The sequence below is a fragment of the Thunnus maccoyii genome, chromosome 17, assembly GCF_910596095.1.
Source record: "Thunnus maccoyii chromosome 17, fThuMac1.1, whole genome shotgun sequence".
NCBI classification, from domain to species: domain Eukaryota; kingdom Metazoa; phylum Chordata; class Actinopteri; order Scombriformes; family Scombridae; genus Thunnus; species Thunnus maccoyii.
Window position 1 is genome coordinate 22,320,190 of NC_056549.1, and position 16,899 is coordinate 22,337,088.

The following is a 16,899-nucleotide window of genomic DNA, read 5'->3' on the forward strand; positions in this document are numbered from 1 at the left end:
CATATTTAGAGATACTCTTCATGAAATCCAATCATCCTATTCTTGCACAAAACCTACCTGTTTAGCAGGAGAGATGTTCCTTTCACCCTCTCCACCAATCTCATTCCTGAAACATGGGCAGCTGAGCACCAGATCATTGCTCTTATCATCACCTGGGTCCAAGGCTGGGTTGGTACCGTGTCCTCCTCCTGACCCCTCTTTGCTCAGCTCCTCTTGTGAGCCACAGGGTGACCCATATCCTCCACTCTGATTGGAGGAGAGGGATGATGTGGCTGAAGCAGAGGCAGCAGCAGCAGCCGAGGCACCTGTAGTGGTGTTCTTGCGTTTGGCCCCTGACTGTCGGCTCTGGATGACCTCATTGAGGTCAAAGAGTAGAGACTGGACATCAAAATGGGAAAAGCCTTTTTGGCATAGCCAGGGTTTGGGAGGGGGGCCACCCTCATCCCCTTTACCCCCATCCTCAACATCTGAGCCAGCCCTCGATGTGTCACCCTCCACCTTCACACTGCGCAGCTTGCGGAAAATTGACTCTCCGCCTGTCTCGGACTTTGACCTCCTCTTCAAGTGCTTCTCTCGTTCCTTAAGCCGACTGGCAGGACTACCTCTTGCTGGTCCTAAGGGTCCATCGGGCAAGTCCAGGGCAGCCTGTTTTACAGGAGCCACAGTAAGAAGCTCAGTTAGCCTCTCTGGAGCTGGGCTTCGCTGATCAGGGGCCTCAGAGGACTGGTATCCTTTTAGCATGTCAAAGAAGCTCTCACCTGATACACCGTGTTTATCGATGGATGAAGTACTGCCGTACTCACGGTGCATGGGTGTCCACCCAGAGAAAGACCAGCCCTCATTGCCATCCCCATCCAGCTCACTAATAGTTATATCACTGTTACTCCGCTGGCGGATGCGTCGCATGCCTTTGCGAGGTGAGCCTAGATAGCCATCTGGTGACAGAAAACGATTGTCCTTTCCCTTGCTTTGCATCTTGCTCTTCAGTGTGTTGTGGATGTTGCGGAGCATGGATGAGTCCTGAGGGCTTATCAGGTGGCCCAGTTTGGCTGACAGATTGCTGTGGGCTGTGACGGCTGACACCCCTCCTCCTCCACTGCCACCACTACCACAACCACCACCACCACCTCCACCTCCTCCACCACCTCCTCCTCCAAGTCTTTCTCTATCTCCATTTCCTGATCCTGAAGAGCTGGTGATGGTGGAGCTGGGTGAGTCAGTTTCCACAGTGATATGCCAAACACCTCCTCCTCCCCCATCTTTCCTTGGGGGCCAGTCGGCCACACGAGCCCGAACCCCCATTTTGGGGACGCCAGGGTTGGTGCCGGTGGTGGAGGAAGAGGAGATGTGGGCGCTCTCACTGCGGGGTGGTGGTGCCCCTCCATTGGGCAGTCGAAGGCGGCGGGTATAGAACTCATCAGTAGCCGGCACAGAGCCCCCAACCGAGCGCTCTGTCTGGGAACGCTTGAGACTGGTCATGATGGAGTTGGGAAAGGGTGTGGGGAGGGGAGATGGGAGGGAAAGGAAGGGATGGGGTGTCGATGGGTTTAGATTAGGGTCAACATACTGCCCACTGAGAGAAGTGATCAGAGAGCGTCACGGATACATTTGACTCTGCAAGAAGAGCAAGGGAAAAGGAAAACATGAGTAGGGCCCATAGACAAATAACCAACAGTCATTCACAGATTTCAAATCAGCGGTTTACAATAAAATGAATGGTAGCAATTACATCTGTAAGTGTAGAGAATTTCAGCAAATACCCTACAGCTTATGAGTGTTGCAAAGATGGCTGGCTTATAACTCTTACAAATCTACTGAGTGCAAAAAAGTAGAAAACACAGAATATTAATTACTGGTACAAATATTCTCATCACACAAGTGCAAGCCTTTGAGTTTGGATTCTTTTGAGTTGATAAAATAATAGTAGAGAGACTGTACCTTCACAAAGCTGGAGCTTGATCAAAAGAAATATGTTGATGGTGAACTTTCACAGCTGAAGTCTCTACAACACAGTCTGCATTGCAACCATGCAAGGATTGAATTCAGTTCAATCAGGATGGGACCAACTCTATAGTTGAGAAACAGTAAAGAGAGACAAAAAGAGGAAAACAGTAGAAAAGAAAGGTGGAAGGAAAAAAGAAAAGAAAAAATAAGTTAGAAAATTTCAGACATCACATGTTCTACAATATCAAAGTCTGACTTTAATTTCAGCTACTCCAACAACCATGATTATACAGTAAACAATTGGAAACTACAGTACTACTGTCAAATTTAGCCCAACAAAGCCTGTAAACTCTTTTTCATAACACAAAGCAAAACCACCAATCGAAATGAGGCTATATTTTGCAGTAACTAAAGACCATGAAGTTACTGCAAGGTCACATGCTAGACTCTTGTGTCAGACAAGGCTTCAATTAACATGTTTTCTCAAAACACTTTTTAAAAAGGAGTACTTCACCAATTTTACATATTATGATCAGTTTACTGGTCAAAGGGAAAACTAGTCAGTCTGTAAAAGAAAAAAGAAAAAACAGCCCAGTGTTTCTGTGGCTCCGGAGGGAGCTTTGTTCAGTCTGACAAAATAACCTTAGCACTGTCATCCAGCTTTTTACTGGCTTGGGCACAGAGATTACAACTGTTTTAAGTAAAACCTTTGTTCTGCCCATGAACATAAAAGCTGTAAAGGCTTGGTGTCACCTACACATATGGTGATGTTTATTTGTACATATTTTCAGAGTACCTTATTTTTGGGAAACTGCAATACTACATTAAGTCCTCGGAGAAAGGAAAGGAATTTGGAAATGTATTCCTGTCAAGTAATTGTATGTCATTCTGGAAACTGTGTCAGCTAAATAACTAAGTAAAGTCACAAAATGGTAAATGGTAAATGGACTGTACTTGTATAGCACCTTTCTAGTCTTCCGACCGCTCAAAGCGCTTTTACACTACGAATCACATTCAACCATTTACACACATTCATACGCTGAATGGGTACAGGGGCTACCATGCAAGGTCCCAACGTACCCATCAGAGGAAATCTAATCATTCATACACATTCACACACTGATGGCAAAGCCATCAGGACCAATTTGGGGTTAAGTATCTTGCCCAAGGACACATCGACATGCGGGCAAAAGGAGCCGGGAATCCAACCGCCAATCTTCCAATTAGTGGACGACCCGCTCTACCTCCTGAGCCACAGCCGCCCAAAAGTTTCAGGGTTGGATTCTTGATGCCATCAGCAAGGGAGACATGTCTTTTGTTTGGATTTTTCATTACTAAAGCAATCATTACACTCAGAATAACATGTTCAGGCTGATAAATCTTGACCTTGCTGTCCAAGACCTTGCTTAGCTCTTGGGCAGTGCAAACAATGTGGATATTCCGTTGAAGGGCTCGGGAGAGTAATGAAATAAAGAATGACATGTACAAATCAACATGACCGTGTGTATGTGAGAGTAAGTGTTTACAGTTTTCATGTGTATGGACATATTCGGGCAATGAAGTCAATCAAAAACTACACAGCCATTAATGAGAGTGCCGAGGAAAGAGTTCAGTATGGTTGAGTATATGTTTGTCCATAATGGTGCACTACCTTTCTTTTCCAGATCACACTTTATATCACCATGGAGATATGGACTTGTACAGTGCTGTTTCTGTGAGTGAGTGAGTGAGTGAGTAAAAGAACATGGCAACTTATTCTCTCCCTTCCTTTCCCACAGACCTCACTGTGAAGAGTGTTTTATAGGAACTACAGTAACTTCACCTGGTCTGACACTCATGTTCCAAGCTCTTGGATTGTTTTGAGAGACTCATTGCTGTTAAGTTTTCAAATGTGATTTTCAATACCTTCAGTGGCACAAACAAAATACCAGTCACTCTCATAGAATGATGGTACAAATTTCACAGATATCTCATAAAACCTAAAACCAATTGCATGGATTAATACCACGAGTGGTAAATGAGAAAATGCTTTTTTGTGATATGGTTCATTGACCCTTTAACAAAGATCTGAGGTGCTTTGTTGTTGCAGTCTGGGGCCTTGAGGCCAGTTCTCATGATAAAACAAAATGCCCTCTACTCTCTGTTGGTGAGTTGTTCAGATGGGTCTGTTTTAGTGCGTGCTTTGGTTAAAATATTAAAGTGTTTTGAAGTCTAACAGGCAGAAACTCAAAGGTAAGTTCTTGTTTCATTGCCAGGTGTTGGTGATTGTATGCATGTCTGACTGGGGAATTTCCATTTGCAGATAAATACTGCATTGGATTCTGCTGTGGGACCATTTTGATATGCTAAAGAGGCCTTTCAGGTTTTTGTTGGAGATAATGTTTATTCTAATGACAAAAATATAGCCTACTGTAAAAGTTGACAAGCATTCATGTGAACTGTCTCAACTGGTGATAAAAACAGCTAGTAGAACAGATATTAAGACACCCTGGGTGGATTATAATTAAATAACTACAATCAATTCTCAAAAAAACTGAAAGCATTAAATGAACCTCTTCAGAAAAGTTCTCTTCTATGTCAGAAAAATAATTCTTTTCAAACTTTTAAATAAATTTCAAATATCAAAAATCTGTAATAAATAGTGGCAACAACTTCAGAAATATTTTCATTTCGACTCAAATCAACAAAATACCAAATGATACTGTAAATCATTGCACAATCACAAAAAACATGTATTCCAACAGAGATTCAAAGTTGACAATGCACTATCCAGGAGAAAACTAATGTATTAACTATATTGTTTGTTGACATCATGACTACAACAAAATTTGGCAAATTCCATTGTGGATCTGCTGGTACATCAAAGCAGCAACAAAACAGTTTTTCAATTATCATACACTTTTGAAGCTTAAAACTGGAGAGCCCTAGACTCTTTGTTCTTCTTCTCTTATAAACTAAAAGGCTGTTCCACAGATAACAGCCCTCGGTGCATGAGTGGCATGCTCATCTAGAACACCCAATCAGAAGTTTCATCACAATAGCATGTGCATAACATAAAAGATTGACAACGTAACTGACTTTGGAGTTGGTCATAAGTGGTTTCTGGTACCAAGAAAGAGCAGAATTTAATTTCAGTCCTCCAAAATGGTACAAGCAAGAGAAAAATAACTTTCCAATCCAATAAAGAGCATGTAAACTAAAAATGAAAAACAGTATTCTTTGTTTTAAAAATGTCACTGTTGATCAACTCCAATCAAGACTAGTTTTCTACCTCATCTCTAGTTATTTTTTATTATTTTAGCACCACTGATTAGATGCTATGGAAATGAGGCCCCTGTCCCTTTGGCCACGTAATAGTTGAGGTAAATGTGGAGATCAAAACTAAATACATACAGTATGACAGTAGCCTGCTGGTCTACAAAACATGGTCAGTCATACAGCTCAACACTTCCTGATACACTGCAAATACACAAAGCGAAGCGTTGTCACATCAGTTATCATTCATACATTTTTAGAGCCATCAAGAAAACCACATCATGATTACATCACTTTTTCACAAGGACCCCAAGAAAAGGACAAAAGAGTAGAAGTCAGAGAAACACTGCATTGGCCTCCACTATACACCAATGACGCCTCTGAGTTCACACTCGAAAAATGTATCCCAAATAACTCTCTACAAAGTGTCTTTCTCTCTCTCTGTGTGCTGAGGACTAGCTAGTCCTCTTTAATGAGCGTTGAAAGGAATGAGAAAAACTGAGTGAAAGAGAGAGCAAGACTTAGAGAAAACAGTGAGAGAGGAGAGGATTATAGGTTGATAGACTGGGAATTGAGAGAAATGAATGTGGCACAGCATGCCTCTGTGCAGTCGCAGAGGACCAATTACACTGAGAGATACTCAGTAACCTTTAGCAGTGTCTAAATGAGGTCGACTCCTGAGGTAAATATGTAGCATCAATGCTCAATGCAGCTAAGTGCTATGAGATTGTCTGCTGGCCTGGTTGACTGGAAACTGCTAACAGAGAGACTTTTTTGTGTCTTATATATGATGATGGCTGAGACCATAAGCTTGACATTACCGAACCATGCAAGTGTTGTGGCAATACACACATTTATTTATCAATATATAATATTATTGACGATTTGATATAAGAAATACAATTCTGGTAATTTATAGGAGAGGGAGTTTAATAGCCGATTCTCTACAAAGGGAATTTTTAGGCTAAAAAGACTGCAACTTTGGATGATACACACTTAATTTGGCTGACTCAGAATGCCAAAGCCTTATAAAATGTATTTTTGCATGACTGGGAATTTTGTCCCCCTTAATCATGAAAATAAAGGGTGACTTCATGGCTGATATAGCCAGAAGGAATAATTTCAGTGACCGATAACACTTCCACTCTATATATGGGCATGTGAGTTTTGTCTAAAAGATGGACTTGAGAAAATGTGAGTCAATCATTTAACAAATTCTTAAAAAGCAACAACTTTATTTATCTTGTAAATATAAGTCCTTATATACTGTATATCTTATGGTACATCTCTGTAGAGCACTATGACAGAATTACTTTTAGGTTAGTACTAAATACATCAGGTCAAATACATCTACTTAGTAGTAGTAGTAGTAAAAAAATCTGTAAAATCAGTATGATGACGTCCAGCTATACATCTCCACTGAAACTCACTCCACCAAGACCAACTGCCTCACTGAAATTAAATCATCGATGCATCAGATATGATCATCATCAGGCCCAAATCCCTCACCAAAACCTTTCACAACTTCTGCCTCACCATCGATAACTCCACTCTGTCTCTCTCCCAACACATCCGCAACCTTGGAGTCATTTTCGACAGCTACCTCTCCTTTGAAACACCATGTCAAACAAATCACCAGAACTGCCTTTTTCCACCTAAAAAAAACAGAGCTTGTCTCCACCCATCACTTCTCATCCTTCTCTGCTGCCGAAACTTTGATCTATGCTTTCATAACATCCAGCATTGACTACTGCATTCTTTATGGCACATCATCCAAAGTCCTTAATAAACTGCAATAGATCCAGAACTCTGTTGCTTGACTGCTCACCCACCCCCGCTCCCGTGACCACATCACTCTGGTCCTCCAGAACCTCCACTGCCTCCCTGTCCCACAACGGATCCAATTCAAAGTCCTTCTCCTCACTCACAAAGCCTCCATAACCAGGCCCCCTCCTACCTTACCAACCTACTCCACCACCACACTCCCTCCCACAGCCTTCGCTCCTCTGATGCCAACTTCCTGTCTCCACCACTCAGGACCAAGCACCAGACCTGGGGCAACAGAGCCTTCTCCATAGCTGCCCCCTCAATCTGGAACACTCTCCCCAAACACATCCGAAACTGCACCGATCTGTCCATGTTCAAATCACTTATCAAAACTCACCTTTTCACAACTGCTTTTAACGTGTGATTAATGATGTGAGTCATATGTTGTTTTCTATGCTATATGGTTTTAGTTTTTAGTCTATTACATGTGCTTTTAGTGTGTTGTTTTTCTATGATCATTTTAACATATGTAAAGTGTCTTTCTGAAAAGCACAAAATTTATTATTAATAGTAGTATTGGTAGCAGTAGTAAAAGTAGAAGTAGTAGTAGTAGTAGCAGTAGCAGTATTAGTAGCAGTGGTATTGGTGGTGGGATTGACAACATTAATATAGAAACAGAGGCTTTGCATGGCCATCTGCACCAAGGTGACAACCTTCAAAAGAAAATGCCCACTTTCTGTTGAGAAAACATTGTGTTACTGTTCTTCTGCAAAGTGCTGACAATATAAAATATATGACGACAATCCATTTATTTGCATATCTTATATGAACACATATAGCTGTATGCCAAATTTGGGCACCCTAAGAGTTCTGAAGTCTCAGACCTTAATCAGCTTGTTAGGTCTGAGGCATGTCAACAATTGTCATTAGGAAATGTTAGCTGGTACCAATTTTAAAGCTTAACAAAACTCAAACCTTTTCCGGACACTCAGAACCCATGGGTTCCTCTAAGCAGCTGTGTAAGACTGAAAGCTATTGATGCCCACAATGCAGGGGAAGGCTACAAGAAGAAAGCAAAGCGTTGCCAGCCTGCAGTTTCCACAGTGCAAAATGTAATTAAGAGATGGTAGTTTAGGGGAACTGTCAACTGACTCACTATCCCCACACAGACGACCTAATCCTGGCTCTGTATCTGACATCCCAGTACTTCTCAATAACAGGCCGCACACTCATCTACCTCATAGATCTGTTAACATGGATAACCGCTCCCTTGTTCACTGCAGCCACACTGTCACAGCTAATAATCAATTAGAGCACATTAGCTTTGCTTTGTTCAATGTCAGGTCACTAGCTAACAAATCTTTCATGTGCAATTATCTCATTACTTCTTACGATATCGACTTTTTCCTGCTAACAGAAACTTGGCTGTCTGATGGCGACAACGTTCCTCTTGTTGAATGCACCAGCTTACACTTTCCTACATGAACTCAGAATAAACCGGACCCAGAAATTTTGCATTTTGTTGTGAAAGGGTTGAGATAATACTTTTTCAGAATTGCTTTCTCTTAAATTGGTTATTCTTCTATTTTTACTTTACTTATTTTTACTGTGTTTTAGTAATTAATACCTCACTCGTCATCATTACTTTAACAATTCTATTTTTATTTATTATTTATCTGGTAATTTCTCTTGTTTTTATGTCTTTGTAATGCACTTTGTTACTTGTTTTTGAAAATTGCTATATAAACAAAGCTATTATTATTATTAAGAAAACTCTTGGGGAGAACTGCTTGTATGCTGGTCAGAAATGCAAATTAAACCCCCATTTGACTGCAAAAAAACCTGCAGAAAGATTAAGCAGACTCAGGAATGGTGGTGCACTGTTCTACTGTGCAGCAATGCTTGCACAAACAAGACCTTCAAGAGTCAGTAGAAGAAAACCTTACCTGCATCCTCCTCATAAAATCCAAGATCAGAAGTATGCAACGGAACATCTACAGAAGCCTGATGCATTTTAGAAACAAATGCTGTGGACTGATGAAGTTAAAATAAAACTCTTTGGCTATAGTCAGCAAAGGTATGTTTGGAGACAAAAAAAGGAGCAGCATTTGATGAAAAGAACACCATGCCAACTGATAAGCATGGGGGTGGATCTATCATGCTTTGGGGTTGTGTCACAGCCAGTGGCAAGTGAAACAATGGGTGGAAGGAAGATTGGATTCCACTAAATACCGGCAAAGTCTGGAAGCAAACATCACACAGTCTGTAAAGAAGCTGAAGCTGAAAAAAGGATGGCTTCTACAACAGGACAATGATCCTAAACATACCTCAAAAGCCACCACAGACTACCTCAAGAGACACAAGCTGAAGATTTTGGAGTGGCCCTCACAATCCCCTGACTTAAACATAATTGAAAATCTGAGGGTAGATCTTAAAAGAGCTGTGCATGCAAGACAGCCCAAGAAAATTGCAGAACTAGAGGCCTTTTGCAAAGAAGAAAAGAGGAAAATCCCAAATACTAGAACTGAAAAACTTTGAGCTGGCTACAAGAGACATTTGCAAGGGTGTTACTAAGTATTGACTATGTAGGGTGCCCAAACTTTTGCACATGCTATAATGGTGTTTTTTTTTTATTTTTGTTCAATTTATGACATAAAAAACAACTATGCATGAATGTTTGATGAAAATATTGTGTTTTATGTTCCATATCCTAGAGAAGCTGTGTTTTTATCTTTTCAGTGAAAAAAAAAAAAAATATCACCAAAATATGCTATTCGTCAAGGGCTGCCCAAACTTTTGCATACAACTGTAGTTATCACTGTTTGGCACATAGCAATTGTTGTTGCTCCCATGGAGCAGTGGCCTCTATAGGATTCCATCACCATAATGTCAGTGTGAGTCACTGAATGAGTAAGCAATGATTAGTGAGGTGATTATGACCTCATGACAATGCCAGACTTAGTGTCATGGTCACAGACAACGCTACAATGTTGTTATGTTGTTATGTTCATATTACTGTATCTTCATACTATTGTGAACAGTTCTAAGGAGTAGGATAAATTGCAATTAGTGCATTAGTTTGCAGTGGAATAATTGTGAAGTCCACAAGGACCCATCTTATTAAAAACCACCATTAATTACATGATTTAAGTAAATATCCTAATGATCTGAACAGCTTAGATGGATACCAAACATCTTTGGTGTGCTGTAGCAACTACTGTATATAAAAGAAACATGGCACAATTTACTTTACACGTGCATATTTCCAAATATTTTCCCAGTCAAGTCCCTGCAATGAACTATGTAATTTTTTACTACATATAGGGACTATGCAGACAAATGAGACAGTTAAGGAGTTTGAGTTAGTTATTTGTGTTGAGTTTGTAAGCAACTGTTAATTTCCAGGGGAATATGTTTGAAAGAGCTGCTCCGAAGACATGTTCACCTGACCTGCTGTGCACTGACTAAAGGATCCACTTTTAGTAGCAGTTAATTGGAATTAGTTAATTGAAGTGTACAAACTGAACACCAGCTCAATTTTCTCTATAATTACACACAATCTTCCAGAAACCTTCCAATGGAAAATGTAGGAAACTATGGGACCCATAAAATAAAGTATTACCAAAAACATCAACCAGAAACAAATGACCATATAAATTCACTAATGTGCACTATGTCATGAGGATGTCATTGTTACTGCACTTGCTGACACTTGTTTTAAATGTTTCTGGTTGCTACAGACTTATGGTTGTTGTGAAGCAGCACAGGTGTGCCAGTGCAGGCCCCACTACGTGACTATGAATATGCTCCAGTGCAGTGATTCATACACACCTGAAAATTACAGTGCAGACAAGCTGACTACCTGACTAAGCTGACTGACAGGGGCAAGTGCTGAACAATAAAAGGAGACAGGGTGGTAGGATGACTCTTGAAAAGAGAGGGCACAAAAAGTTTAGCAGAGGGTTTAGTGAGCACAAGTGTGTGCATGTGAGTGAGTGAGTGAGTGAAGCTCAGTTGCAAATACTGAAACCCCATATCATCCATTCCTTCTCATCATTCTCTGAAATACTGTAATTTGAAAGCGTTTAATATTTTTAGACAACTGCAGAGTAAATTAGTGTTCTTGTATTCATTAATCAGCTCTATTGTACTTCAAAGAAAATGCAGTTTTTCCCAGATCTATGTTTAACACAGAAGACCACCTTGCAATCACAGTATAGTTATTCAGTAACAGTACAGAGGCAGGGAACTAAATACATTTAAATTAAAAAGGAACAAAAGAAGAAATAAAAAACAAAAATCTGCAGTTATACAGAGAATAGTGAGTGTTTTCATGTTACTAAACCTTTGACGATTATACACCTGTTTCACCAGACAGACATCATTGCCACAGACTGGTGAGTCAAGTCAAGTTACATCAAGTTTTCTGACAACAAATACAATGTCTCAATGGGCTTTACAAGCCAACGACTGAAACAGTTTCTGACCCAGCCCCAGTTCTCTGATGAGACAAGGAGGAGAAACCAAAAGCCTTTGGACATAAAGGAAAACAATGGAAGAAACCTCTGCAGAGGAAATTCAAAAAGAAATCCCCCCTTTCTTGGATGACTGGGGGTGCAACTGGAGCTGTAGGTGGGAAAATGTCAATTACAAATAAACAGGAAGAGAGAGAAACTATGGCTCAAACTTTGACAGCAAGTCCTCTCAACCACCTGCTGCCAAGATACTACTTAGGTGTGACTGTCAGTACATCTGTGTGTGTGTGTGTGTGTGTGTGTGTTTGTTCATGAGTGGGTGTAAAGCCACCACAGGTAACACAAAGAGCCTGAGGACTAAAAAAACCTGGAAAAGATCCAGATTATGACTCAGGCATTCAGTGTGCACCCACAAGTGTCTCTCTCTTTTTTTACACACACATACACACAAACAAAAAACCCATATAGAGACAGAGCGCAATCAAGTCCCGCCCACCCGGAGGGGAAAACAATCCGTCGCTCTCCATTGACTTTATATTGAGTGAAGCTGCCTCCTTGTCTCTTCCGTCTGCTAGCAAACAACAGAAAAATGCCAAAAAGCTGCTGTGTGGTGGGATGCACTACCAACAGGGTAAAGAACCCAGAACTAAGTTTTTATAAGCTGCCAAACCGAAAAACTTTAAGAGTACAAAAGTGGATAATGTTACAGGGCCTACCTCTGTAAAAATAACACAATAACACCTGGACATGCTGCTAGTCACAGAGAACAGACATGAAAGTGAAAACAAAATAACTGTTTAATTGAAAGGTATGCAGTGTTTGTAATAGATGTTTAAATCACAGAATTGCTAACCTGCGTTCAGCTGAAATGCTAACTGTAAAAAGAGCTCGTATGGGAAATGATTGCATGTCTGTGCGTGTAATTTCCTCGACTCTGTTTACAAACTATACTCACCATCTCAGCTGTGAAAGGTGTCATGCCAGCCTGTTATGTAGTGGAGTTTGCTATACAGTTGTGCTAACTCTACTGTAGACGTGATGTCAGCCCCTGCATTAATGTACTGCATCTTAGCATATACAATGTAATGGGTTCCAGCATATGCTATAAACTACCTTTTCCTCTCTGGTAGACATACGGTGCTAAAATAATCCTTTAGCGTTTCAGGCATTAGGCGTGGTTTTCAGATTATGATATGTTGCCCTCTGTCTTTATGATGAGGAATGTTGCATCACATTATTTTTTCTCACCTAAGCCATCTTTCCCAGGCTCAGTTGCATTGCTGGCTCTCAGTTTTAAGTTGGTTTAAAGGTACACTATGCAGGATTTATCGGTTGGTGTTTGTAAACACACAGCAAGTTGGCCCCTCCTCCCCGACTTGACACCAGACAGAGAGCAAGAAAGAAAAAGAGAGAGTAAGAGAGAGCAAGAGGGAGCAGCGGTGGTCAAGTGAGCTAGAGAGTGAATGAAGAGAGCGAGAAGCACTGGCAAGAACAAAGCAGTGAATCAGATAAAATATTTTCTGATTGTTTCAGGACGGTTACATTCTAAACCACAAATAAACACGCCCACACCTCCACTCAACTCTGCGGGAAGGTGCTGCATTGCCGGATTTCATATGAATGCAGAGCTTCATCCTGTCCGCTGTGGCCTCTCTGTTCTATGTGTGTGTGTGTGTGTGTGTGTGTGTGTGTGTGTAGCTCAGCCCTGCCCTCAGTCAAACAGACACACAGACCACCAGCTCTTTATACATCTATGACACAGACATATATTTATCAGCTTGGACAACATATATGCCGATACTGATAAATACTGATATATCCGGGATAGGCTGATATATCGGTCAAGCTCTAATTATTTTTGTATAAGTCTATACATTGTTTTTTTAGGAAAATCCTGCATAGTATACCTTTAAAGATTGTGTCATACTCAAACTTTACTAACTATATAGTATATACAGAAAGTTTCAAAGTAATAATGATAGTTTCATATGTACTTCAAATTGCAACTCACAAACACATCAGCAATGACCATATTCCTGCACTAAAAACTCTCAACAAAACACACGTATTTCAAAACTCTCATGTGTCAAAATGTAACAGTAGTGGCCTGGTGTTCTTAAATGCTATACAGCCATTTGAAAGCCAAACATCTTTTCATCCCAGCTTGTTTGAGCATGGATGAGGAAATGGTAGGCCGAGACACAGACAGAAGATAAGGAGAGAAAAAATAAATCAAACATTATTCTCTTTGAAAGCTGCCAGGCAGCAGGCAGTCCAAAGTGTTGGAGTTTCAGCTCAGAGCCTTTCAAAGTGAAATTGTAATTGTGTGGAAAGATAAACGTGCTTTGCTGTTTTTTCTGCCTCTGCAGGGCTTGGCAGTGGGGTGAGGTCTCCTCTCTGGCTTACTGAAATGTAAAAGGGACTTTTTGGGTGCTCTGAAGTCTGTCATTGTTGTCTTTTTCCTGTCCAGCGTGAAATTGCGGAGGCATTCTACGGCACACACTCCTGGATCCCCTGCTTTCACAGAATGGCGATGGAGGTAGTGGGAGGAGATAGCCACTGAGATTTGACTGACTGATGACAAAGCAGTCTGTGTGTGTGTGCAGTAATAGTTACAGTAAGTGGCTGTCACTTTACAGTGGAATTAATGTATTTTGCTTTGGCTCCAGCCATCTTAAAGGTTTTGTGCATGAATACGTTTTAAAATCTTTGACCCTTTTCGTACATATGACCACATTGTTTCAAACCTCCATTTTAGCAGCAGCTTTAAAGCATCTCATTAGCCAATCAGATGTATTCGAAGCACTTAATCACGAATCTGGAACATCTCATTTCTATATTTGTGACTCATTTCTCCATGGCTCCATTGACACTTGTATTGTTTCATTGTGGCTCGTCAAATCAAGATCCTCTTTCTTGCATGGCACCAAAGCTGGTATAAGCACATGCTTTATGAAATATGTGAAATATTCTTACCTTGGCCTTGATAAACTGCTCTCCTTTGACTGTGGGTGTCTGGATCTCCTGTTTGCACAAAGCACCTAAAAGGACAGAAAAAAACGCTGAATATTACTAGGATTACCCTCTAGCTCTTTCATCTCAGCTTGATAAAGTTTATTATATTCAGAGTCTAACGGGATGTGAGGATGCGGTGATATCTTTTCCTCGGTTCGGTATGCTCCGTGACCCAAACAGTTGCTGTCAAAATAGTTTAAGCCGTTCAGAACAACTATAAACACATTTGATTTCCAATATGGTCGGACAGCACATCGTAAGAACCAGTTCTGAGTGACCATAAATCAGCATAAAACAGCTGTCAGCAGGCGTCCTGACTCCTTGCACAAAACAGAAAGGTTGTTTTCCTTTTCCACTGAATCAAAACGAAACTTTTTCAGTTATGGTGTGTGATATGACAATATTAAATTGTGAATGATTAAAATGTCTCCACAATCTGCCTTAATAGAGAAATCGTTAGTATCGTGCTACAGTGCACATTGTATCAGTTCAGCTCTGTGACAGAGCAAAGTCTACTAGCTGGAGACTAACGGGTGACAGAGCACCTCATACCACGTCTTCGATCTGCTGGTGAAATCTGCAGCAGTTTTCATGTCCTGCTAGGAAGCTCACTTGCTGCACATCATGTTAAACTGACAGTTGGGCTACAGGTGAACACCACCGTTTACCGGTTAGCTTGCCTGATAACTGGTAGCACTTGTTTCTATCATGCTGCAAGCTATGGTGATGTCAGCTCTGGTGTACTGTGCTGGTGCCGTTTTTTTTCCTTTTTCTTTTTTTTAATAAATGGTGCACATCCTGCTGTTATCCGAAATGACACACTAATGCTTCTACACAACATCAACTGTTTGCTTTTCAGCTGTGAAATTAGTTTGGTTACACTGTTAGTTTGGTTTCACACCGCAATTTCCATTTTAAACGAGGCCAAATAGACTTTCATTACTTTTTAATGCAGCTTTGTACACCTGCTCTTATTTATATATGGAATTGTTTGTGTTTTAATGTAATTTGATGTGAGTCTTTCATGAGTCTATGTTTTTATGTTGTTTGTGAGCCGCTAACGCAAGACAAATTTCATCATGTGATAGACAAAGTTTTTTTGAATCTTGATGACTGTTCAGTAACTTGCAAAATAATCTTAAAAACCAACATGAAGAAGAATCATGATAAGATCGTAGATCGTTATCCTGCCTGAAAAAAATCATGATATGATATTTTTGCCATATTGCCTACCCCTAGTTTCAATTTTCTACCTTTCTTTTTTTCTGTTGTACCAAACTCGAACTGAACCGTGACCCCAAAATCAAGGTACATACCGAACCATGAATTTTGTGTGCGGTTACACCACTAATGTTAACACACTGTCCAAACTGCCGTTATGCCATCCCTTAATATTAACAGCCATGATGATGCCTGTCTATGGGGAAAAGAAGAGATAGGGATGATAGAAAATGGAGCAAAAGAAAGAGGGAAGATAAGTAAAGGTAAGAGCCACTTAGTGTTTCAAGGCCACAGTGTGCAACAATGACACAAATAGCTATGGCCTTGCCTGCATCCCCTGTGTGCAAGCGTATGTGTGTGTGTGTGTGTGTGTGTGTGTGTGTGTGTGTGTATATATGTTTGTACTGTTACCACAGCAAACAGTTGAAAAGACGGGTCAACTAGTACATTGAGAACACGCACAGGAAGCAGGGTTTACCACAACATCAAATGTATGACTGCTTCTCCTGCTCAGCAGTGCAGTTTAGTCAAAGCCACAAACCATTTCCATAGAAAAACAACAATACCTGTCTCACCCTCACTGTGTCTTCAGGTCCGTCTCTCTTTTACACACACATAACACAAACCTCCATGCCTTCCTCTCACTGTGTTTCAGGTGTCCAACACCCAGTTCCCCTCCTCTTTACCTCCACTGTGCAATGAGATTCATCTACGTCTCTTTATCATATTAAAACAAATACATTTATAAAGTGAGAATGTGGAATATACATGCAATTGTTCTATAATACAATACCTGTTTATACAGTATTGATTCAAAATATATACAGTGTTTAGACACAATAACAGGAACGTCTACTATGCTCAACTTTTGTTGATGAGAGGAGTTTTGTAGTTTTACTGGTTTGTAGTGGTGTAATAGAACATAGTCGATCCGTGATCTGTACCGATTGCCCCCCCACAGTTTGGCACGCATGTGAACCGCAGATTAATTGCAAAACTTAATGTCTCATTGAAGACAAAATAAACCAACTGCTGTAGTTACAAGTCAAGGACAGACAGTGTGTTGCTAACAGGAATTTTGAAGAACGTCCAAACCAGCATCTAATGGGTCTGAAGTGTCATTTGCAAGTATGTTTACATGCCTTCTTTAGATATAATCTTCCACTCCACTGTCTTAGACTTATAAATCTCCCAATGTGTTCTTGGCTTATTAGGAGGTTAA

At 40.6% G+C, this 16,899-nt stretch overlaps 1 protein-coding gene across 2 annotated transcripts in view; it reads right to left on the reverse strand.

Annotated features, from left to right (window-relative positions):
- sipa1l1 (signal-induced proliferation-associated 1 like 1) overlaps positions 1 to 16,899 on the reverse strand; it is a 97,413-nt gene that overhangs the window by 37,667 nt on the left and 42,847 nt on the right. For both annotated transcript variants that reach the window (XM_042390326.1, XM_042390325.1), the window contains exons 4-6: positions 14,418 to 14,482; positions 1,939 to 2,068; positions 58 to 1,614 (exon numbers count right to left, since the gene is read on the reverse strand). In XM_042390326.1, the coding sequence (XP_042246260.1) occupies positions 58 to 1,479 (1,422 nt within the window). In that variant the 5' untranslated portion in view covers positions 1,480 to 1,614; positions 1,939 to 2,068; positions 14,418 to 14,482. The remainder of the gene's footprint in view (positions 1 to 57; positions 1,615 to 1,938; positions 2,069 to 14,417; positions 14,483 to 16,899) is intronic.